We start from the raw sequence: 26,053 nt of genomic DNA on the forward strand, positions 1-26,053 counted from the left end.
TACAGCGGCTGCCCCGGCCTCGGGCAGCCCGGCGGTGCAGCCACCTCTCCTGCCCCGCAGGGCAGCGCGCTGCCACCCCCAAGTGCCGCCCAGCCCCGGCATCACCTGCAATACTGCCTGCGGAGCCGCAGCAGCGGCCCCGGGGCTGAGCTCGACGCCTCCGCGCCACGGGTGACCCCGCGGCGGGGCCGGGGGACCTCCGTGGGGGGCGCGGGGTCCTGGGGGCGGCCACCACCGCCTACCTGCTCCGTCCCTGGTCGGTGTAGCGGGTGAGGAAGAGCCCGTCGAGGTCCTCCTCCAGCCAGCCCTGGAAACCGAGCTGCAGCACGTACCGGCGCCCGGCCCGCAGCCGTCCCCGCAGCTCCAGCACCGCCAGCTCCCCCGCCGCCTCCTGCCGCAGCCCCGCCACCTCCACGGCGGCGCCGGCCTCGGGCAAGGGGCCGCGCACAGCGGCGGCCCCCCGGCTCTGCAGCCCGGAGCTGTGCAGCACCGCCGCCCCCGTGTCCTGCCGGCACCGCACCGTGATGTTCACCTGCCCGGTAAAGGCGAAGGGCCCCGCCTGGCCCGGCCGCACCCGCGGCCACAGCTCCAGGTCGTAGTGGAGGGGCAGGAGGTGGTGGGGCAGCCGGCGGCCGGAGCCGGCGGCGGGAGCGGGCCCCGGTGGGGCGGCGGGGCCGGGGGCCGCGGGGGGCGGCGGCGGCGGCGGCGGCGGCGGCTCCTCCCGCCAGCAGCGCCCGTAGAGGGCGGCGAGCGCCAGGAGGGCGGCCAGCAGCCCCAGCAGCAGGGCGGCCAGCAGGACGGCGGCCCTCCGCCCCACGTACAGCCCGCGGCCGCCGCGGGGACCCATCCCGCCGCTCTGCGCCGCCCGACGGACCCCGCCGGCCGCTACTTACGGGCGGGAGCGCCCCAGAGGCGGGACGGGACGGACGGGGGAGACCGCTCTCCCCCCTCCCAGGGAAGCCGCTCCCGGGAGGGCTGGAGCCGGCGGCGGGGGTGGGCGATGATGCTGGGTGGGGTCCGTGCCCTAGGATCCCCGGGGATGAGTGGTAACGGCACCGCCCGAACAGACGGACAGACGGCGTTGCAGGCACGGGACGCCCCCGGCACGCCCGGGCCGGGGCTGGGGCGCAGGGCGGACGGCGCGGGGCTGCCGAAAGACCCCGCCACCCCGGCGCGGCCGTCGCGCCGGAGCTGGGAGCTCCCGCCGGACAGAAAAGGAAAAACACCAAACACACAAATATTGGTACTTTTTCACCATCGTAAGGAATGACAAGGGAAAGGATGAGAAAATGAGGTTTCTGCGGAGTGCAGTACCCCTGTGGCACAGGTGAGGCCACGCCTCTCGAATACCGTGTTCAGCTTTGGGCCTTTTAGTACAAGAACGACACTGAGGTGCTGGAGCACGTCCAGAGGCAGGCAACGAAGCTGGTGAAGGGTCTGGAGAGCCGGTCTTATGAGGAGCAGCTGAGGGAGCTGGGGTTGTTTAGTCTGGAGGAGGCTGGGGGGAGACCTTATCACTCTCTACAGCTGACAGAAAGGAGATTGTAGTGAGGCAGTCTCTTCTCCCAGGCCACTAGTGATACACTGAGAGGAAACAGCCTCAAGTTGCACTAGGGGAGGTTTAGACTGGATATCAGAAAAAATATCTTTACTGCAAGAGCAGTCAGGCATTGGAACAGGCTGCCCAGAGAGGCGCTGGAGTCACCATCCCTTGAGGTAATCAAAACACGTGTAGACGTGGCACTTCAGGGCGTGGTTTAGGAGACATGGTAGTGTTGGGTTGACAGCTGGGCTTGATCCTAGAGGTCTTTTCCAACCCTAATGATTCCATGATTCTATGACTCTGTTTCTGTTTCACTACTTCAAGTGTGCAGAGTGTTGCAGGTAGAGTGGATTGGTTCCTGAGGGAAATCAACATGTTAAAAGAACTGAGGGCAGAGACATCGGACCGGAAAATCTTTGGTACATAAAAAAAAGCACAGACAAGGTGGGTTTCTGATAAATCGTCCTCGTTTAGAGCCTTGCTTTCCTGCATAATTCAGTTGAAGCTATAAACACCACCGTACTATACATACATAGTTAAACCCGTTGAAATCAGTAGGATTAATCCAGTGTTCCCAGTTAAACACATGCTTAAAAGTTTTGCCAAGTTTAGGCCAGATTGCCGGTGAGATTGCAAAATTAAATCTTTGTTGCCTTGTAAAACTTGCCTGTTTGTTTTGCTTGGTTGCAGCTCCTCTTCTACATCACAATGAGCCGTGAATTAACAGGAGTGGTAGCTAGGAACAGCGGCCCTTACCTGCCATTGCTTCAGATGCTTTTTAATCTGGATTACAAGCAGGTTAATTCACTGCCCACACACATACTATTCTTTTGAAGCCAAGGTAGTTCCTTTGGGCTTGTAGCTCGCAAAGCAGTCACCCTCAACAACAATCATCTCTATTTGCAAAATCGAGGCATTGGATTAGGTATTGCAGTCTGTTTTGTCACCAGAGTTAAAGCTAAACCAGCTAAAGTAAATTCCCCTTGATGACCTAAAACTAAAGGTTATCCCTCCTGCTAATTTATTTGTTAATTGAGAGATACCTTTTCCATGGTCCTGTACAGAGCACAGATATTGCTTTCCTCATGCTGGGCGCAGCAGGGCTGGCTGCTACAGGACTAGGGAATAGCTTTGAGCCACTGAAAAAAAAGAAAGTTTCTGGTTCCAGCAGAAGACCATAATCTGTTGTTTCCCTGTTGCTTGAGGGATGGACAGGATCCCCTCTGCCAGCCTGTCCTGCTGCTTGTGGGCTCTCCCACTCTTCTTGCCTCACCTGCTGCCTGCCCCAATGCCTTTGCTGTCTGCTCGCACTGGCCCATCTTCTGCTGTTTTCTTTCACACAGTGCAACTTGTATGTTTCTGCTTCTGTGCTTCCTTTCTCATTTCATTCTCATTTACCTCAGTCTTCCACACCCACACCCTGGGACCTGTTTGTTTCTCCAGGTCAGGCCTGTGTCTCTTTCCACTCAACCCATCATCCTTTAACCCTTCTGTCCTTGCACATGCCTCACATGCCTTTACTCTTCATCTTGCACATCAACAGCTTCTCCCTTTTCTCCTAACATGTTTTGCAACATGCATTATATTGCTCTCTTATACTAAGACTTTACAACAGTCTCCAACGTACTTCTTGGAGGTCACTGGACCTGCAGCCATACAGCAGCCCTGGACAAACTTCCCTCAAACAAATATGACCTGCTGCATGTCACTTAAAAGAGTTCACATAAAATGTTTTCAAGGGTTTAGGAAAGTATCTTTTCCCTCTTATTGTCACTGTAAGTTTGGGAAGCAGTTCGTTGTACCAGTCCACAGAGTTGCTCCATCCCATGGGAGTGCTGACGTGGTATGGAGACTGGGTAACAGGATGATCAAGAGCTCCCAGAAAGATCAGGAAAGAAAAAGCAGTGCTGCAAAGAAGGAGGTGGCAGGAAGAAGAAATCACAAAAGTGCATCAGTGTTTCTAAGGCAAGAGCCCAATCAGTCTAGAAAATTATGGAGGATTTCAATGCCCTACTTTCCGGATGTTTTTTATACACCCTCGACGTTGTTCAGTAAAACCATGCTCATCCACTCACCTCAAAACAAGGCACAGGCATAATCAAAACTGTGAGGCATTTCATTCCACATTTGTGAAAACAAGCAGAACTGCTTGGTAATAAGCCTGTAAGTAGTGCAGACCCCGTGGGAAGGTTGCCCTTCTTAATGGTGCAGGATATGTTTTAAGGTTTACAATTCACATCCGTAAAACGTGCTTTGTTTTCTCTTGGTTGCAGTGGAGAATTCAAACTTGCTTCTTTCCTCAATTAACACATAATAAAAACAGAATAGTTATGACTTACAGTAAATATTTTAAGAAGTGTTGTTTAACTATCTTTTCCTCCCAAATTATTTATAACTACCTTATAAAGCGACTGATGGGTGAGTGGAGGCTTTTACCAGTCCATGGGTGTGGATTCCTCTCCTGGTGGGAACACACACTCACATGTTTGAAATGGGAAAATAGTTTGCATGCAGTATAAAAAGTGAGTGGCTTCTGTTGCAAATATTACAGTTCACCATCCTGCTAAACTTCTTTGTGGAGTCAAGATGTCTGAACGGCATGTTTCTGATGTCCTGGGGCAGGACCAGCACTCTGGCCACAGCACGTGAGGCAGGGTCTTTTGTTCAGGCTCAGCCCAAATCCTGACCTTGGACGGAAACAGGAGGCTTGTATTTAAGTCAGCAGAAGCCTCTAGTACACATCTGAAGGTAGAAACAAATCACCTGTTATAAAAGGAGTCAGACAGCTCTGTCACTCTGAAGGACACCAAAGCATCTGGCAAACTTTACTATCTTGTTCCAGACGAAGGGGTCTGTGCTGTGCTCATTAGCTGTTCAAAGTCCCATCAGTGGCCACTGAATTTTAAGCAACAGATAAAGGTCGGATATGACAGCGTAGGATCTACTAACCATTAAGGTGCAGTACGGTAAACACCACTTCATGTGGCAGCTAGCCAGGAAATTTGACATAAAATCTCAATTAGCAAAATGGTACCATGACCCATCCTTAAAGTTCATCAAGATTCTTAGTTAATAGTATTGTTTTCATAAAAAATACTGTGGTATCATCATAAATCATATATACTTGATGCTAAGAAAAAGGATAATCACATGTTTAAGTAATGTGAAATAATTGTTAGGCTGAAAGATGATTCCCTAAATCACATTATTAGCGATTTGTTCAACCTAATTGGAGGAGTTCTGGATGGTGGCATGTATAGGAATTCCAGCAGTGGGAGCTGGGGGTGATCAGCACACTCCTGAAACTTTTTTTTAAGAGAACAGTAGATCGTGTTTCCTCTTTAGGTTTTGGGGAGGTGCCTGATTTTTTCTGTTTTTACAAAGTCAGATCAATACTCCTTCTATGCATGAGGGATCAATCCACCTACATCCATGAAATCCCTATTTTTTTTTTAACTTGGTCTGCTCATTTTATGCACTGTAATTTGCTGTGCATCATTTGTTCTCCTTCTTTAACAGAGCCAATGATATGTCAGAGCTGAAAATGTTGTAATGCCTGGAAGTATCTGTGGCAGGAGTTATTCCACGGGAGATGCTGAAGCTGCAGACTTTTACTATTGCTCTGATGATAGTCTGATTTAGTGGATATCTTGGGTTTCCCAGCTATATGAAGTAAGAAGTGTGAGCTGTACGTAGACATACATAGTCTGCATAGCTGCAAATAAGTGCAATACACATGAGCCAAGTATGAGCAGCAGAGGACCATAACTTCTTACTGGACATGTCAAACATGTCCTCAGCTTTTCTGCAAGCTCAGGATGAATACTTTATGTTCTCCTTTATGGAGTATGTATCTTCAATATCAAAGTCAACACAGGTGGTACTAGTTACCTAGTAATTGGAATTGGACTCCAAAGAACAAGGTTTCCTTTCCCTAATAGAAAAACCCACCACCAAAACCTCTGTTTCAATGTTTCTGTCCTAAGATTTTGTACACTCCCCATATAGATCTGTCAGTAGATATAAGGTTTACAAGCTGGCACAGTAGCAACTGAGCAAGGAACTTTATTTGTATTGACAAGACTGTCTTAACTGGCCAGTACAGAAAGGCAATGTGGAAAAGACTTCCAATTTAAGAGCGTCAAATTGGATCAAGTATTGGAGTATCATCAAAAAACATTATATTGAAAAATCAGATTAATGCTTGGAGTGAGGTGTCATTGCATTGTGGCCACTGTGTAAGCAAGGAAAGTGCTTTCACCATAAGACAGTCAAGTATCTAATTAAAAAATTGTAGTAGGGAAGCATGCTTGAAGCATTGCTATTATTGGTAATGATGTCTGATACTGTAATTGAAGTAATTTTTCACTTGTGCTTTAATTAAAAGATGTTCCTCCATGTTTTGGACCAACAGGCCACTGAAAATCCTTTTCTTGCAGACTACCAAACCATCCCAAAATTTGTTTTTACAGTTTATTCTCATTCAGTGGACCAGCTGTGAACTTTTTACCAGGGCCTTGCTGACTGTCTCTGTAGAGCTATGTACCAATGCAATGGTTTGGATCTACACAGCAAACAGTGGGTAGAGGCAATAATACTCACCAGTGGAGAAAAGACAGCAACTGGGGCAAAACGAAGTGATTTATTTGAGTAGTTCTGCTTGTGGAGGACAACAGAGTAATCCCAAAAAGGTATGGGTAAAATGCAGTAGCAATGAACTCTAAATCTGGACATTAGCATAATGATCAGTGTGTCCAGAGCGCAGACTTGCACTCAGAGCTGGAGAAGGCTCCCTCCGAACAGCTCAGGGTGCTCAAAGGATCAAGAGAGGCCTGCAGCTATCTCTGAAGGTATGGTACCTGGGAGAGCCACCTTCTCAGGTCAGGAGAGCATCTCCAGGGAACAGAGCAAGAGCCACAGAACAGTATGGAAAGTAACCAAGCAGTAACCACAGCAGGTGTGAAAACCACTATCCAGAATACGATCAGGAGATGAAAATTACATGATAGCTGGAATTAGGAAGGCTGCAGTTTTATCAATATTTTTTTTGTGTATAGTTGGCAACTCTATCAGTCGGCTTCTAAGCTGTGGCAGGCAATAAGTAGGACTGATTAATCAGGTCTTGCAGCTGAGGATACGTGGGAAAGAAGTGTATCACATTTTTACCAGTTTGCTTAGAAAGAAAAAAACCTGTAACAATGCACTCTTAATTGAAATGAAGTTTTAAAAAAAGAAGTATTTAATAAGAAAAGGCTAAGCTAATGCATGAATCATTTGCAGCATGTGAAACTTCATTCCAGATGGCATTTATCTTTTTCTTTAGTGAAGTTTGATATTTACTGATTGTTACTGACTTTAAAAAAAACTCAAATAGGTATCAGCTTTTCTCCAAGTCACTATTTTCAGGCTTGTGCCTGATGAGACTGTATGAAAGTGAGCAAATATTTGATCAGAAAAAAACTTGCAAGTGGATTTTTTTAAAAATGGCATTAAATGTCTGTAGATTCATATTGCTTAATATGATGAATGGTGGCAATTTCAAAGTTGTTGGTCCTTTTTATTAAGTGTTTTACAAGCTTTCAGATGCCTGGTATTTTTCTGGCAGCTTCACTGAAATGAACCAGGAATGTGGTATTTGTCCCCGGAGTGCTAGTCATAGCGAGATTTGTCAGCTCTCTAGGAGGAATAGCAAGTTAAAGTTTGAAGAACTGACGTGTTGAGATACTGTAAACTATTTCTCACCCATAGAGTTGGACCAATGGATTTGGACCAAGGACACGTGTCTCCTCTCGTTTCACTTGCTTTTGTTGCAAGTAAGGTTCTTGGATGGTATACAAGCCTGAGATTGCAACAGCCAAGTACAGGAAATGCTTCATGCAGCTTGCTTCAGCCCCAGAGCTGCACAGAGAGCTGGAAGGGAAATAAGCAGAACCTTAGAGTGTCCAGCTTGCGCTCCTTTTACTACAAGGAGGATAGTAGAAGAGAGCAATGGCTGTTCCTGCTAGAAATAACCTCTTTATCCGCACTAGCCAGGTGCCAGCCAGCCAGTTCTGTCCAGAATGGTGGGCAATGCTCAGTCTTTGTCAGGACTTCTGAAACTGGTGTCCTGGTGCACCTCATGCGCTCCAACCACTGATGGGCATTCAGTCCAGAACACCACAGCTAATCTGAAGTTAACTGCCTGGAAATGCATACGCTTTGAGGACTGGGTCCTCTATACCAGCTGGTTTGCTCTACAGATGCACTCCTTTTGGGTGCACGCTATCTATATATCCCAATCTTTCTTGCCCCACTGTCCTAGGAAACTGTCTGCTTTTCCTGTGCTCCGCAACAGAGCTTTATTACTGCACATCTACAGCAAGCACCACTGGCTCAACATCATCATCATAAAAAAAAACCACAACTACTGAAAGATTGTTTTAAAATCTGTCCTCTTAGCTTATAAAGCAAGATGTTTGCTACATTTTGTGGTATGCCAAATTTTCCAAACTTACTGAGAAATGAGCACAATTGCTTCTGTGCAGGTTTTTTTTTCCTGATTAAAATCTTTATTAAACCAGACTACAGAACACCTGAAAATTACTGGTGTGAATTCACATGCTGGCAGAGAACTAAACACCCAAGACTTCAACAGCTTTAAAACTTACAGGTAGTCTTTACCCCCAAAATCTAGGTATTATATTTTGCAAGACATGCTTCTGGAAGAAGTTCACAAAACACCCCACCAGATATTTATTGGTCCAATAAACCTGTACTTCACCGCACAATGTGGCTACATGTCAACTGTGATCAAATTGGCCAGAGTTCTGTGTAACCCTACAGACTCCAGAGAGCCTGTTTTTCAGGGCCTCTTTCTGGCAGACTTTTGGTGGAAACATACTGAGGCTTCAGCCTGATTTATAAATGGAATAAAACAGTTTAACCCTTTAGTGGGTTGTTCTTGCATCTCAGACCACCGTGCCTGTTTAACATTCTGGTCTTGGTGCAGCCCCCAATCCCATTGCAGATCTCTGTTCCTACTGGCCAGGTTTGCCCTCACAAACCCTAAATCTGATCTCATCTGATCCCCAAACACTCTGATCCTTTCGGACAAAAAAGAGGAAGATCTCTCCTGAAGCCTGTATGATTGGCTGGCAAATAGTTTCAATATTTTTGGCAACTCTCTGTATTTGGTGGCAAGCAACATGGCACAAGAAAATCTGTATGTGACAGAAGTCATGGAAGTGTTTAAAAATGCATGCATTACAAAATGTAATTCATAAATCTTTTGTGTGGATAGACCTGGGGATGGGTCTATCCACACAAAAACCTGTTTGATGTTGTACAAATTGGTTTCCTACAGAGAATGTGACACACGATATGGAAATGGTCCCTACTCACAACAGGGTAGGAATAAAGTTTTCAGCTGAAATTAATGTGTGTAGAACAAGAATGCTGCTGGCTACTAGACCCTGTCTTTGGTGCAGAAAAGATCATAACAGATTAAAAGATGCGGATCAGCCTCTGAGTGGCTCCTTCTTTTAATGAAAAAAATCACTTCTGTGCATTTCTTTGTGTTTTAAAAACTACAGTTACAAAAGCCAAAGCTTCTTGTAGGACTAATGATATAGTAGATGCCTCTGAGGATAGCTCAGTGACTATAACAGAGTTGGGGAAATATTTCTGGTCTTTCTTTTTTGCAGAGCTGGGGCTGCAGACTGATTCATGCCACTGACTCCTAGGTGTGCTGTGGTGGTTTCTGAGATGATACTGGAAAGGCATTAGGAGAACACTGTCAGGATGCACGTCTGAGGAAAGTGGAGACGGTGATATGAAGGTCAGTGAGAAGACAATTCCCAGCTGTTGGCAAGGAGAGGAGAAATGGCAGAAAGCCACATGGCTTAGAAGGCAGCAGGCTGTATCACTGTTTTTTTCAGGGGATAGTTTCTGATTGATTATAGAGTCCAGCTGCAGGAATGCCACAGTTTTACTGTAAATTCTGGGGACTTCACGGTAAAACTAAAAATAAATTCCCCAATGGGGAACTTTATAACCAATCTGCAAGATCAAATTACCAAATCTTTATGAGACACAGAGAGACATGTCTCAGAAAGGACAATCCCAAACATTACACAGGCAAAGGCTGAGACATCTCACCTCATTGAACAGAGAGTATTTCTTGTCTTATATTCATTTAGATGTATGTATCCCATTTACTCCATCATATTAATTTCTCGTCTACCCTGATACGCAAGAACAGTATGGATTCTATAAAGGATGAAAAAGTACCCGTCAAAAATAATCACTTTGTGTTTTCTTCATCCCTTTTGCCCACCACTCTTTTCTCTCTGCTCATTTTAGCATGTTGCTAACCCAGGGGTTAGGTCCTGACAACTTGTTTAGGCAGACAGCTCATTATGAACTCTTCAAAGGTACAATTTGCCCATGTTTGTGCGAGGAGATTTTTGTGATTCACAAAATTCATAGGTGGTGCTGAAGAATCATGATAACATGATCTATGAGCCGTGATTGAAAAAATTCCAGTTACTTTTCTCGGGGTTTGTTTACTGGCATCATACAATGTGGACTAGCCATTACAGATGTTTCTTCAACTCCTAGGATGGCTGACTTTGCAAAACATTAATAACCCCCAGTGCAACCTTTGACCCTTCTGCCAAATCTGGCTCTATTCTCCTTGATCCTTATTCCCCTTTTCATATTTTTCTTGTTAGGCTGTGAGTATTTTCTTTCTTAAAGCCAGATACAAACAAGAGTACATTAGAACCCAACCCTTTACAATCATCTTTCCAATCTCATTTCAAAAGACATGGAAATCTGAAATGTTGAACCCTAACATCTTGTCTCCATTTGGATTTGTAAAAACACAAAGGGCAAAATACAGACCTCACATCAGCTGAGTTCTTTCCACAAGTCTCTGGACAGTAATTGCTGGCCAATGCTGTCATAAGATACAGAGTGGGTGCAGACTAGTCAGGAAACAAGTATAGACAGCAGTGCAATTAATATGGCATTATATGGGTGTATGGTATTTAACCACTGCTTCCCTGGGCCAGAAAGATGTTGTCAAACAGAAAAAGCAACATAGAACATAGGGGGTAATACACCTTCCAAAAAAAGATCGGCCATCCTCTTACCCCTTTTATTACCCCTTCAGGAGCTACATCTCCTGTTATATGTCACTTTCTTTCCCCTTGGTAACTGAGTTTCCATTAAATAATTCTGTTTGATAATGCATCACAAGTTACAGTGTTTTACTCCATTCTCAGTCTCTTTACTCCCTTCTGTTCTCATTCTGTTCATTATGGGACCAATCCTATTGCTAGAGAATCTTCTCAGAAGTTGAGTAATTTTTCAGAAGAATATTAGGGGAAATACCCAAACTTGTTGGACTAAATGCAGCTATACAGGACTCTGTTTTCATGTAGAACAACTGCATATATTCACTTTGATGGTTTTTATTTGTCAAACTGGGAATATTTTTGAAGTTCCATTAACACAATTGTATTTAAAAAAAAAAAGCAAGTGAGCCAAATCCCTGCCAGCTTGCCACTTTCATTATACTACTTAATCATTCTTCTTCACTCATGTAATAGATAATTCAGTTGTCAAAATGTGCTTTATTGTATCATAAAGTGACAACCTGTGATCACTTCAAATATCTTCATGGTTCCTTGTTGTGGGTAGCAGAATAATGAAGCTTGAAGTGCATCCCAAGAATCATCTCAGTACTCTCTCCAAATTCACTGTGTCATCCCTAAACAAAGTGGTGTGGTCATAATAGGCAAGAACTAAAGACTGCACCGTGGGGAAGTCATTTTAACATCATGACTGCCTTTCTGAAACTGCAATCAAGCTGACAGTTGCCCAACACTGTGTTTATTGTTATTGCCATCTCTGTTGTCATGCTGTATCCCTTACCAGGTCAGAGAGGGTTGTATCAGATAGGTTCCCCACTACCCCAGCACCTCACAGCTCAGTGGACCAGTTGCTGTCACAGCATAGGCGAGAGAGGGCCAAGCTAAAAGTTCATCTAGGAGACATCTTCCACTTTCACAGCCATCAGTTTTCCTTGCCTGAACTCTCAGAGTGTTGCTTATATATCCAGTACTGAAAAGCAACTCAAAATCTTTATCATCCAAGTACCTATGTAGCAGTTGTGAAATAATGATACTCACCAGCAGTCTGAAGCAACCAGCAGGGCTCAGGAACAAAAATGAACTTATTGCCTCATCTACCATCAAACCTGCCACAGAAACTCTATCTAATCTCATGCAAACACCTCACATGCAGAAATGTGAGGGTACCTATCATGGTTAGTATAGTGGTTTGCCACACCAACACTTGCCATTGCCATGACTGTAGCGCCAAACAAAGAAGCTTTCCTGAAATTAGCAGAAGGCAAAAGAGGTACTGTGGTGGGAACTGAGTGACAAATATGGAATTGGAAAAACTATGGGATGAAGGCACTGCGAAGCATGAATTTTATGGGTAAAAGGAAGGTGTCCATGTATCTCTAATTGAGGGTTATCATAGATATTGCCAGTTGAGACAGCATAAATTCCTGAGAACCCCTTTTAAAAAGTTTAGCATCACACTGCTGTAAGTATATATTCATTATTACTTTTCTGCTGGCTGATCCTGAAATAGATCTCAGGCTACCTTTAAAAAATGCTGCATCTATTGCACACACACAGTCATTTAAAAGAAAAACATTGAATGTGAACATACACACCTTGTTACAGGCATTTAAAGATTCTCTTATTCTGTATTGTAAATACTGTCAGCAAAGTGCTTTCGCTTGCAATTGCAAAAGAAAGAGGCAGGTGAGAAGCCAGACAATATTTCTGGAATTTTTAAGTTAAAAACAAGAATTCCAGGAATGCTCCAAATAATCAGAGAACTGGAACAATAGATTTCCAACAGGAGGGGTAAAAAAAAAAAAAAAGAGAGAGAGGAAATTTTTTATCATCTGCTCACTTATTTACATGTTTTAATATGTGTAAAAAGATTGTTCCTCTAAACCAGAAGAGAATTTAGTAAAGGTCTAATGTTACATCTTTTATGCTAAAAGTATCATGCAAACATGCCCCTTTCTAGTTAACCTAGAAAGTCTTTGTGGTTGCTTCCAAAAGTATCTTACCTTTTCTCTTTTGTGTAAAATTAAGTACCACAACAAAATTACTGCAGTATCAAAAAAAAATGCACGCATAGAGCTAACTAAGCTTCCTATCATAGAGAAGGAACCACACCCTCCCATAGCCTCAGAAGTCAAAATTTGAAATCAGATCTTAACCACGCAACCCACCGGGACCATCTGGTGTAATGCAGAAAAGCTGTTCAAGTAGAGAGGTTGCTAGGTTCCAGAAAAATCAGTAAGTACGAAATAGCTCAGAGATACATGTTGTAAGGAGCAAAATAATACCAGGGGATTGCATCTGGCGTGCTGGTATTGCAGCCTTTTCTTTTTTTTTTCTTTATTTATTTATTTTTACTCCATTGTTTCTTTGCTTACTCTTCAAGAGCCTCTCAAAACTGAGATGGCATGCTCAGGGTTGAATCCTTTAGCTTTACTCTTGCCAGCTGTAGAGAGAAGTTCATAGGCACAGCTGCTAGCACACCTACTGAGGCAAATCTTGCTACACAGCAGTGGTCGAATATGTGTTTATCCAGCAGCAAACAGGAAACATTATCTTTGGTGAAAAATATAAAAATGACACTTTGAGTTAATAGGAAATGAGAAAATTCAAAAGTATTGGAGTATAATTTCAAAATTATTTTCATTTTGAAGTGTTTTAAATTGTTCACATTTTAATTTCATACAGTCATTTTCTTTGTATTATCCTTTTTAATATCAGTCATGAAACAGTGAACAGAGAAATACGTGAATTTAATTTCCTAGCCTCCATAATTGAGTAAAATTTAATATACTTATTACTGATGTACCTACAGTAATTCTAATATGAAAAGTAATTATGAACAGATTTTTAATAAAATGATAACTTAAAAATATACACTATAAAAGTAAGGAATAACATCTCTACAAAGCTCTGAATTCAAAGTGAAGGCTTTAAAGTTCAGCAAAAACACTTCAACTAAAGTGAAATTTAAAATATGTAGAAATACTGGAATTTTTCACCAATTGGATTTATTGCTGCAGCCGCTCTGTGCTTTCTGGGATGTGATATATACAGAATGTCACCACGTGACTTTTGGTACGTTAGCAAACCTTCAGCTCTGTGGTGTCAAGGAGGGTGCAATTTCATCTTAAACCTCTTTAATGCCAACACTGGTATTAAGGTTTCCCATCCTCCTTCAGTCTTGACTATTTATTCCTGCCCCTGTGCAGCTGTTCACCCCCTCCCATGCTGGGACAATGTTACGGTCTGTGAGAGCAATGGGAAGGAACATGACGCACACCCCCTGCCCCCTTAAAGAGGAAATACAGAGAGAGGAGGAAGGGAAGCAATGATGAAATGTTGATTGTGCCCTTTCCACTCACATTTGATGAATTTTTTTGCTTCTCTAAAGTCCATGTGAATATTGCCAATGCCTGCACAGTATCACTCTCTGAGTGACCATAAGACACGGTACCTTTCCTACTTAAAATCTAGACATCCATGAGCTGACAAGCCAGAGCAAACCCCAGGTTAGCGTAACAAAACTGTATTCTTATCAAGAATATTAGGATAAAGCCAAATTAGTGCAAGTGATTATTACATTGCCTCCTAAACTTTGTGTTTATACCATTGTATTAATGAATTAATGACTTGCATGGGAGTTACATCCACTTCTTATAGGCAGCATTGGCTGAAGACGACACTTGTCAAGTATAACATTAAAGCAAAGAAAGCATTCACAGAGGAGCAGATGGGACAGGGACCAAATCACATTTTTCTTAACCACATCAATATTGCTATTTTTCCTGAGACCAGAAAAGTCAAGAAAAAATACTACCCTCCACCTTTGAGGTCTTCGGCTGAGAAGCACTGTAGGAATCCCACGTAAATTATAATTCATGCATTGCATGTGGTATACCGTTCTAGAGCCTACATCAAATACTTTATGTCAAAGAGGTTTATGTAGTCCTAAGATTTCTAAAGCAAAGGTAATAAGCTTAAAGAGCATTTTGCAGAATCTTTCTCACCTGAAGAAACATGGTGTAATGAATGGATGTTTATTTTTCAACTGAAGTCACTGTAAGACAAAGGACTTTTTCCCAATGCAGATATAACAGAGAATGGAAAATGTAAACCATCTGCCTGTGAAAAAAATGTAAAGGATTTACAGAATGGTTGGGAGGACTTCTGCACAATGCATAGGCCATAGCAAGCTTTTGCTTTTGATCAAGACACAGGATATGCTGAAATAGCCACAGACTCTTTGCCAGCACATAGCAAGAAAAACACAGCAGTCCGTGGAGACAGAATTCTGACTTTACCATGTGTTTGGAGACACTTGGTCCCAGACTCATTCACTTTAGTGTTTTACCACTTTAACATTTATCATCTTAGGCTGTTTAACAGAGAGAGCTTTACCCTAGTCTTAGATACATTTAGAGAAACAAGCTGCACACCCAAACTTCTCAAGATTATACAGCATATACTGCCATAGAAGCATCAGAAGAAGGCCCACCGTTTGGCTCTCTACATATTAACATGGTGTTGCTTAAAATGGATGTCACAGGACAGATGTGAAGATTCAGAAAAACACCTAAAAATTGCTCCGGTAAAATGGCTGATGTAATCATTGGATTCATTCTGCTGTAATACAAGGGAAGACAAGAGGTTGCTTTGAGTTCAGTGATCCTACAGTTAATTCATCTGGGTTTATAGGTGAGAGTAAGACTGTGGTCAGAGGCAGCAGGAGGTTTTGCAGACAGGAAATCATAGGAATAGAGAGTCTTGGGGAGAAAGCTAAGTCCAAGATTTACATTCTGTTATTGTTATTCAGTAACCAACGAAGCCAAACCCCTCAAAACACAGCTGAGCTATACTGTTTGAGGTCATGCTGTATTTCACAGGCCAGCAACTATTTTCTATGCTCTGAGGTAATGGAAAAGCAGAGATACTGTTTGACAGCATATCAGCAGTCCTATAAAAAACTGAGCATCACAAGGTGGTTGTCCTGAATTACCCTTTCACGATTTCTATACTCCACCTGTCTCTGCATCTTCCCTCAGGAACCCTTTTTCATTTCCGCTTCTTCCTGCAGCTTCTCTGCCTCACCCTTCCGCTTTTTAATGGATTGCTAAAGCTGAATCTTCCCAAGACTGGAGAGACAGGCCGGAGACACTCTGGCACAACCAGGCAGCACAGATCCTCAGACTGATGAGCAATCTGGCAATCTGTCGTGCACAAATGACAAAACCTAGGTGGAGATTTTATAAAGGAATAATGTCATGATAAAATCTATCTAGTTTTGAAGACGATCTTGTGACACGGACAGAGCAAGTGGCTGCCTCTACCCAGGCAGGTAAGTCAAGGTAATAATGAGTAGAGGCAACAACTACTAAAGGCTACCAGAATGGCACAATGGACATGGACGGTCCATCCATTTGCCAAACAGAAAATATTTGGTACAATAGGAAAGAGAAGGGCTGAAAACAGGAGGTTTGAGTGTTAGAAAAAGCAATCAGAATTTTTCCCATGCACAGAGTAGTAGATTTTGCTGTAGTTTCATTCAGAGAATTAATTGTCTTAGTTGAAATAGATACTTAATTCTCTCCACTGTAAATAGATAGATAGATAGATCGATAGATAGATAGATACTTAATTCTCCATAATTTTGAACTCCTCCAATGGCGAAGGGCTGTCTATTAAGTAACTTTGTCATAAACAAGTGACTGAATCAGAAATACATTTTATCTGTAACTGCTGTAACAGCAATTTTTAAAAGTTATTTTGTGAGCTGGAAGAAATGCCTATACAATTTTGAAATTTTTGAGTTAGTTATGTTTATATTTCCATTACACAGTATTTACTTGTACTGAGTAGCTTATAATTTTGGATCCAAATAGCCACTTTTTTGAGCATACAGTCTTGTTTCTTGAGACTTGAATATAATTGCCCTAACCACATGAAGAAAGCTCTCCCAATGTGATCAGCATGAAAAGACCTCTTGAGAGTAATCAAGTTACATCACTTACAGTGATGTGGATTATATAAAACATAGGAGTCAAATTTTAAATCCTAGCAAGAAATAGTAGAAAAGACTTCAAATAAATTATTTGCTTATTTGAAGATCCATAGTGACAGAGAAGGGAAGGAAATAAATTCATGCAAGAATCAGGATTAGTATTCATGTAAGGGTTAAAGCACTCTTTTTCCTCTGTAGATGATCTCACGATAATAACATATATAATGTGGTTATGACATCACAACTCCCATAAACACAATCTATTAATTTTTTTTAAATTTTAATTTTAAATTTTAATTTAAATTTTTTTTTAAAATTAGATCTGTAGACGTTGAATTTTGTTCTTTATACATCATGCAATTAAGACTAAGGAACTAAGAGTAGACACTGAGTCCATTTACTAATTTACAAATGAACACTCCAGCTCAGTGGCACAAGAGGGCAGCCTGTTGGCTTTTGTGCTAAACTTTGCACCCACTGAGTTATACAACTCTAGTAAAATACTGATTTTTTAAATTTATCTGGGTTTCTATATTACAATGATTACATGCCATCCAAATGTCTCAGATAGCTTATGCTATGCCTATCAATGCTAAATGGCAGACATTCTTCTAGTATTGTCAGCATACCTGTCCAAGGAAGCAAGCTTCTTCAGCTTCTCACTTATGAACTTGTTGATCCATTTCAGACTGTGTAGCAAAACTAGACACCTCAAAGATATTTAGTTACCCAGACATTACATATCTACAGAGAGAGAAAATAAAATCTGCTATTCTTACTGAGGGCAAAGCTGGGGGAACAGCTATTCCCCATTCCCTTTGGTATGTGGTGGCAGGCCATTCATCGCATGTGCATTGGCTGACCCCTCGGCATGTGGCACTGCCTACCTCATTAGCTCACTCCTAACTCTAGCCTGTGTTTCTCCCCTCACCTCAGGAACACAGGGGGGAAAAAAAACCAGACAAGAACATAGAAGCAAGCGCTGAACTGGAAACGCTGCCAGCACAGGAAGATCTCAGGTTACTGTGATGCAGATCTCATGGGATACTGGAAGGGAAACCGGCTTATTGCAGGGAGAGGTGTTGGGTGACAGAGCATACAGGTTTGGAGGAAATCAGGCTTCATTTGTTCTGCTGCTCATGGAATAACTTGTCGTCCCTTCTGGTTTACTTATTGTGTTTCACCAAGCATAAGGAATGTAACCCTTCTAATAGCAACTTTTGAACTGGGCAAATGTTTAGGAACTGCATTCTAATATAGGTCCTCTTTTTCTTCTTGTTGTGCATTAGCTGAACGTGTCAGGTGGCACTGTCGCTCAAAAGTAATGCTCAGCTAAAGCTGATCAGGTAAGAATGGGCGATAATTCCAGTTCCAGGAGACAACGCACATGTCCAGCTGTGTGGAAAGCAGGAGATAAATGCATTTAGAAATTAAAAAAAATGATGGCTTCCACTGGAAAAATGTCCCTGTTGCAACAGTCACACTGCCACCCCACCCGTAAAAAACCCCAGATAACTTCTCCCTTTTGCAGTCATTCATTTACCTCTACTTAACAGGAAATCTGATAATATCATGCAGCTGCCTGCATTCCCCTTGCAGCTGGAATAAATTGAGTTTTATTCAGATTAATTTAGGACTAGGAATATTATACACATTTACCCTTCCCAAAATCTGAGGTACTCATTTGACACTCCAACCAAGTTATGTTTTGTTTTGTTTCCCTTCACAAGTGCCAATCAGCTTGGCAACGGACCAAATCCCAAGTCAGGGTGCTGTGCTGTTTCGTGAACCCTGAAAAGCACAAGGTCAGTGGGAGCTTCAGAGTATGCAGCACCTTCCAGAAGCACCTGTTTTGGTGTCATGGATGTTGGCATCTTGTCGTTGAGGGGTTAACAAGGGTATATTTGACCACATGCTCAGGAAGACACATCCACCCAGGCATTGGTTGCTGGGCTTTTTTTAATACTTAAACCTCATTTCTTTCCTCAGCACCTCTGAGTGATTATCTTACCATTCATTACCCTGCTTTGGTGGATAGACTCTCAGAAGCCTAGCTTTCTAAATCCGCTGGAGAAGAAGGTGGGCTGTGAAATCCACGCAGCAGGAAGGCACGCCAATCCTTTTTTCTTGTTTTAAATCTTCTTTGTCATTTCGGTTTTTCTGAACTCTGGAATCCAATTTTCATAATTAGGTAGATGGAGACCTGCAATTCCTTATATTAAGGCAGAGCCTCTTGTTAGTACATTTATCTACAGCTGAGCAGATTACAGGCAGGGATTTTTTGTATGTGAAGAGAGAACTTTAGTTTAGACTGCTTCTCGGAGGACTTAAGTGTTTGGAAACAGACGCTGCTACCTAGAAAAATACAAACACCAAAACCAGAGGCTCAGAGCTGCTTTGTGAACCTAGGCTTATGGCAATAGTAGTTAGGTGTTCAAATGTCTTTTAAACATAGCCTTATGGACCTTCTTGTCTTTGCACACAGAGCCATATTTTGAACCGCTTAGGAACATTATGATTTGTGGTTTGATACGGAGTGTGGTTTCAAAATCATGCTTAGCTTGTCATTGAGGTTACCCTGGAGAGACAGACAGATTTGTTTAGATCATTCTTTCTCAGTCTTTGCTAATCTTTGCACTCTTTAGAGGAGTCTTTGCAAACTGTAACATCTAAGAGGCTTCCAAAATTACAGAGAGCCCAAAAGAGTACAAAAGAGTACAAAAATGCATGCAGCAACACTGACAAATTTTATCATGGGGTTCAGCTCTCCATCCTGCTTTTAAGACCCTTTGTGAAACTTGCATAACCTCTTAGTCCAGTTAAATATATACTCAGTTAAATAAAGCTACTCTAGCTTCACAGCAAGATCTAGCTTTCATGTTCCATTGTTCGTGTTGCAGTCCTATGCACTGAGGTGCAAGGATGTCAAGAAAGCTAGTTTGATCAGCATTGCTCAGTCTTAGAAATATAAATTGCAGGTTCGTTGGTTTCCCTCCCCACGTGCAGCTATACAGACCGATGGCTCCCACTGATTCTGCATAGAGTGCCGAATGGTTGGCACTGCTGAAAAGTTCAACTCTGTATTTTGTTAAAACTAGCACGATGTTTTTGAAACCCACATTCTCTGTGGTCAGTGCTCTGGAAATCTGATGCCACCATTTCCTTGTACCAAAGACTAAGGAATAAAAACCTGCAGATGATACAAACCAGCACAATCAATACTCTGGCTTGTAACCTCTTCCTGCAACTTTCATAGCCTAAATTAAGTTGCGGGGATATGAAGAATGACATAAAGATATAATGTTATATATGAACAAGTAATGGTAAGCATAAACACAGGCACCTTTCCCCCTTTAAAACATTAACTGCCACCTAAAATTAAGAATCTTCTCAATCTTTTGAAAATATTAGAATTTTGCTATTGCATTATTCAGAAAATAAAAATGCTTCACTTGTATTAGTTTGAGATGTTACATACTGAAACAATAATCTTTTACGGTGGTTTTAATACAAGCTAGATGAACGTGTTGGATGTTGTATGTTTTCAGATGGAGAAAAACATGCAACTTAAGTGAAGGTCAAATTTCTTGTGGTTGAATCCATGAAGTAAATACAGAACATATTTTGTTTGTTTGGATCTTGGGGGAACAAACTGTTTTTATCGTAGAGTAGTCATATTACACTAAAACAAGCACTGTGATGTATTGCATTTCAAAATCACATATTTATAAAATAGGGAATGTTCTGACATCCAGTATAAACAGTGTCAATCACAAAAACTGGAAACAATTCTGAAAAGTGAAAACTTGAAAAAATGTACATTTATTTTCTAAATGATAACATACAAAGGATGAAAAAAACCTGCACTGAATGCTGATGTAAACCTTCATATCACTAGGATCTAATTGTGAAATCTGTTTATCATATGTGACTTCTTACATGAGTCAAATTCAGACCGGTCATTCAAAATGGCTACATTTGAAACATCCTGTCTTGTTAAACCCCATCAACCTCCTCCTGATCCAGGTCCTCATGATGCAGTATTTTACCTTAATCCCCAAACTTGTGTTTCACTAGGAAAATGTACGACAAAAATAAACATTTTACAGCATCTTTATTGAATATGACTTGGCAGGTATTTTGTAAGTTTTACTAGTAAAATTTAAAAAGATGGTATCTTAAGACAATTACAGTTCAGAAGTGGTTAGGAGTGTCTGGAAACTTTTCAGATTTTGAAAATTCTTCCTGTTCCATCTGGGGGGAAAACCAAGATCCTTCAAGATTTTCTGCAAAGAAACAGAGAATGAGAACTCAGAGTAGAGGATAACATTTTGTTATTGGAACTACAGTTTGACTGGAGGGCATCAGCAGTCCATGCACAGGTGCTACTTTGGGAGCTCCTTTGGTTTTAAGAAAAAATTGCTTGCAGTGAACACCCTCAGCAAAAATTCCTATCAACTCTGATTCAGTCATTAACAGCTGTGGCCACACCTAATCACCATTTTCCAAAACCCTTATTTTGCAAAATTCCTAACCTGATTAATTGATGCCTCTTTCCCAAGATAAACAAGCTGCTCTGCATTAATTTATGAGTGGCTGCATTTGGGAATTACTATGCGGTAGGGCATTATGACATTTCTAAATAAACAATGATGTTGAGCATGAAAATGCTAGCCTCTGTTTGCAATCCACTGAAATACAAGATGGATCTCAATATTCCTAAAGGAGGAATAAGTTAAGCTCATTAGTTTTAGGGATACAAATAAACACAGTGTGTTTCTAATTATATCAGTGAGTCACAGCAGAGTGTGAATTAATAGGTTACTTTTGTGTGCCTGAAGTCTGTCAGCCTCTTCAGAAAACAGTGTGCTTGTCCCTCTTCCATTCCCCAAGCACAGCTGATCACTAGGCAGCATTAGCCCATCATCACAGCCGGGACAGTTCAGGTCACAACCCTAATCTCCATGATATGGGGAAATTTATACTGTCACTAAATAAGCACAACCCAAGGAATTAACAGAGCTCTTTGCTGGTTGTGCCAAGTGGTATGAGTGCTGTGTGTAGTGGAGCTTAAGAAGTGTACCGCTATGTAAGTAGGTCTGAAAATATCCCCATCACAACCACTCAGACCACCTCAAGCTCAAAAACATTTAAAAATCTACTTTTCAAGCCTATCCTCATAACAAAAAGGGCAGAAAAGAGAACATATTTAAACAAAACCCAAACTTCAAAACAGGGATTCCAGTATGATGGTCTTTACAACCTCTTATGGATCAACACTTTTTTTGCTCTTGCTCTTCCGATTCTCTCCCCCACCCCACAGGAGTGGGGGCAGTGAGCGAGCGGCTGCGTGGTGTTTCATTGCCCACTGGGGCTGAACCACGACAGTAAGCATCAGCAATAATCCCTAGATCCCCTCCTTGATTCACATTCCGCTCTCTGCTAGTCCCACCATCCAAACAATTCCATAACCAGAAAGGCACATGCAATACCACTTAACTGTAAGTTTATAATAAAACAATGCACTAATAAAAACAACACAACTTTTATGTATTCACTCCAAGACCAAGAAGTTTTATAGCTCTCATTTGGACCTGTATACTTTGGCAAATATGGTAGCATAACTCATGCAAATTCTCTAGCATGAATAATAGAGAATTTGCATGAGTTATGCTAGCATATTTCTTATTCTGGAGCAATTACTGTGTTCACAAAATAGAATAAATGTAGGTTTGGTATTAAGATTTCATTTACGGTGGAAAAGTCTGTCTACCTGGAGAAGACATTCCAGAGCAGTGTGAAGAGAAAATTTCCCCCATAGGCCTCCCCAGTGGCTTGACAGGATCCATACTGTTTATCCAGTCAAACAGCTCTGCAGCAGTCACAGCCCTTCCTGATTTTCTCATCTGGCAGTCCTCCAGCAACCTTCACTCTGTGCAGCAGAATCTCCCAGTAGCATCTTGATTCTTACTCTCCCATCCTGCATTTGTGAGTCATCTTTCTGTTTTTCCTTCAGAAATTTCTTCATATGCCCTCCATGTGCCTGTCCCCCTTCCAATGACTTTCTCCACCACCTCCCTCTCAGACTGTTTTTCCAAACTTTCCTCAACTCCTATTGTCTCCTTGCCAAGAAACTCCCTTTTTCAGTTTCTGCTCCCATCTCAAAGTTTTCTATTTCTTTCCTTTGAATCCATTAAATTAATGCATTTTGTCAAAAGCAGATTCTTGCCTGATTCCAAGCAATGAAGCTAAATGGCCCCTCATGCAGAAAAACTGGAGTTACACTTGCCTCTCCAGCTACACAGGGGGTCTGCAGCTCCCCCCTAGCTGTGAGCCAGTGGATTAGAAGATCTGCCTAAACATGAAGCTAGTTATCCCTACCCGTCCATCAGAGCACCTATAAACCAATGCTCCACTTGAACTGCCTCCCCAAAACTCTCACCCACTAAATATCTACAAAGAAGAGAGAGATCTCTATGAAGACTCTGAAGGAAGGGATAGAATTTTTTTATACTGAAACCCAGAAACTCCAGGGAGGGAAAAAGAGAACAATTTTGTTAAGGCAAAGGGAACATGGTGTAATAATTAACTTGGGGAAAATATAAAATCATATCATATTTGCATTGGCCCTGTGCTGAAACTCTGTGTGCTAAACAGGTCTTTGTTTGGTCATTAGTCACTGAAACTCCCAAACCTTCAGCACAATGGTCAAATGTAAGAAAAAGACTAAGTAAGTGGAAAGACACTGGCAGCACGTCTTCTGGCGATGGACTGTATCTCTTTACTGTTCTCCCTAACTTGAAACATCCCACATTCAGCCTCCCCACTGCTGTCCAGACACAGCTCTGCTTCTGCCATACGCCATGGGGTGGGTCTGCAGCCTGAAGCCACCCTAGCACATCCTCAGCCATTGTAGGGCTCTCACAGCCTCCCCCTACGTGGGGCTGCATGCAGTTCCCAGCTGAACTGGAAAGAAAGGGGAAGGGAGGGAATTGCATGACTGAACATGGAAGCAGACATACACACATGCTGTGTGCTGCACGGCTCATCAGAGGCTGCAGTTTCCTTAGCTCTTCTAATGAATCCAGGCTTGGCACTAATGGTGCCCTCTCCAGGTAATGGAGATAAAATCCACAGGATCAGCCTGGGAGGAAGCGTGTGCCTTCACTTTGAAAACTGATTTATAACCTCCATTAGCAATTCTAACCCCTTCAGATGGTGCAATCTTCCCAACATATTGGAACTGCTTTCCGGAATTGCATCTCTCAAAAATTACGAGGAAGGCCAGTGGGAATAAAAAGGAAAGGCGTTTGAAATTCCACAGCATGCCCTCCTAAGAACAGGTATGACTGCCACAGTACACATCAAACAGTGAGTGGGCATTGTGCACTGTTACTGTCAAACTCAGAGATGAACACATAGAGCTGAATTACTGATTACACCTGTAAGTATGAAACAACCTGTTATTCTCACTCTTGTTTTGGATCAAGAGACTTTGTGTTGCCTATATGCTTTTATATTTCAGTTCTTAGAAATCTAAATAACATATAAAAACTTAAAAAACTGGATACCAAGCAAACTTATTGACTTTGGAATATTGTTTATCCTTCTGGTGGACAGGAGAGAAATTTTCTTAAAAAGAAACATCACTTGGGAATCTCAGACTCTCGGCACTGAAATTAGCACACACGCTGAAAGAATCCAACACTCCTTTTAGCCTGTCATTCACTTAACAGACAGTACTGCTAGGAGGGGACTTGGGGAAAGGGGAGGCTAGGGAACTCAACTGTTACCACTATGCACCTTGAATATTCAGCCCACCAGCAGCCCTATTACCCTGCTTTTGCACCAGAAAGTGCAAAAACACGGTGTAAGTAATTTCTTATGTTTGCACTTACTAAGAAACAGCAAGTTTTTTCTTTTCTCGTATTCAGATCCTTAGCTTCCTTCTTGAGTCCTTCTCTGTTACTGCTTCCGCATCAATCATGCCAGCTTTAGATAAATGTTTGTCAGAAAACTAAAATTAGACCAACCAGCAACTGTCGGAAAAAACACATATATTTCAGAAGCTGTTTAAACTTGCTGCCTTTGTCTTTACGTGAAACAGATCTGGTTTTGCGAAGGCTTGTCTATTTTGCTATATATATCAGTTAAGCTAATAACTTATTTCACACTTGAATCCCTAGATTATAAAATAACCTGTTTGGCTCCTTCTTCTTTTACAGCCTTCCCTATCCTTCATTTTCCTTCTGGCTTTTCTTTTGGGCAGCATTCTTTTTAAGCTGCTCTGCAACTACCAATTTCTTTTCACCCAAGCCCTCTCCTAAATTTTTCTCTCCTGGGAAACCTAACTGAGATTTACGAAGAAGCTCTTCATATATTTATGAAAGAATTAATTTAAAATAACAACTTCATGCATAAAACATATGCCTATTGAGTTACAACTTTACCACCTTCTCTTCCTTCATCCTTCTACCTACCTCACTATTTTCTTGGGTTTGATTGGGATAGTTGGTGTTCTTCAAAGTAGCTCATATGGTGCTATGTTTTGGATTTGTGACCAAAGCAGTGTAGACAGCACACCCATGTTTCAGTTATTGATGTGCAGTGCTTACATGGCATCAGGCCTTTTCTCACACTGCCCCATCAGTGAGCAGGCTGGGGGGTGCACAAGATGCTGGGAGGGGACACAGCTGGGACAGCTGTAATTTGTGTTCTGCTAACCCACAATGCTTGGAGGTAAGTATTTCAGTCAACTGCAATCTTAAACTAAAAAGATACTTCAGTGGCATTAAACTACTTAAATGGGCTATAACAGATTCTGAAGAACTGGTATTGCCAGGACCAAAGGGGGTTCATTTAATGGGGTGGTATTTCTAAGCTTTTCGAATCTGTTGCACTGATGCCAGAAGGAAAAGGGTAAGTGCCATTTCTTACCTTGCTACAGATTTTCACGGGTGACTCTACGTATTAAAATGCTCTGGCTGTTCCTATCTACTGTTGGTTTTTTCCTAAAGATCATCTCAGTGATAGCACCTCTTGCTGGAGAGCTGCAATTCAGGCCTTCTGTGTAGCCTCAAACCACCTGGGAGAACTGTAACACCTCATGAGGCTTCCTCAGACAACCAGTCCTATACTACAAACTCACATTAGCCTGTGGCAAGAGACTCTCATATTAACTTCCTCTCTCCTTTGCCTGCACCACAACTCCAGCATGCAGGTCTATATAAGGGCTTCTCCCCAACCAACATTTATCTGTCCTTGTTTTCAAGTGAGCAGGCGAAATCTGAGCCAGTATGCAGATGCCTGTATTAACATATTTCTGTGTAGCAACATATTCTAGATATTGCCAAGGCAATCACATTTTGAATGAGT

General features: G+C 42.2%; 1 protein-coding gene and 1 long non-coding RNA gene across 2 annotated transcripts in view; both read right to left on the reverse strand.

Annotated features, from left to right (window-relative positions):
* Positions 1-1,022, reverse strand: part of LVRN (laeverin) — a 42,390-nt gene extending 41,368 nt beyond the window's left edge. Inside the window, exon 1 of the mRNA XM_064438598.1 lies at positions 243-1,022. Within this exon, the coding sequence (XP_064294668.1) occupies positions 243-847 (605 nt within the window). The 5' untranslated portion in view covers positions 848-1,022. The remainder of the gene's footprint in view (positions 1-242) is intronic.
* Positions 1,023-20,300: 19,278 nt separating this feature from the next.
* LOC135310516 (uncharacterized) lies at positions 20,301-26,053 on the reverse strand. The gene is made up of 2 exons (XR_010370597.1): positions 24,577-26,053; positions 20,301-20,964 (listed from the first exon to the last, which is right to left on the reverse strand). It is a non-coding gene; the product is annotated as an uncharacterized LOC135310516 (long non-coding RNA).

This window comes from Phalacrocorax carbo, chromosome Z (genome assembly GCF_963921805.1).
Source record: "Phalacrocorax carbo chromosome Z, bPhaCar2.1, whole genome shotgun sequence".
NCBI lineage: Eukaryota > Metazoa > Chordata > Aves > Suliformes > Phalacrocoracidae > Phalacrocorax > Phalacrocorax carbo.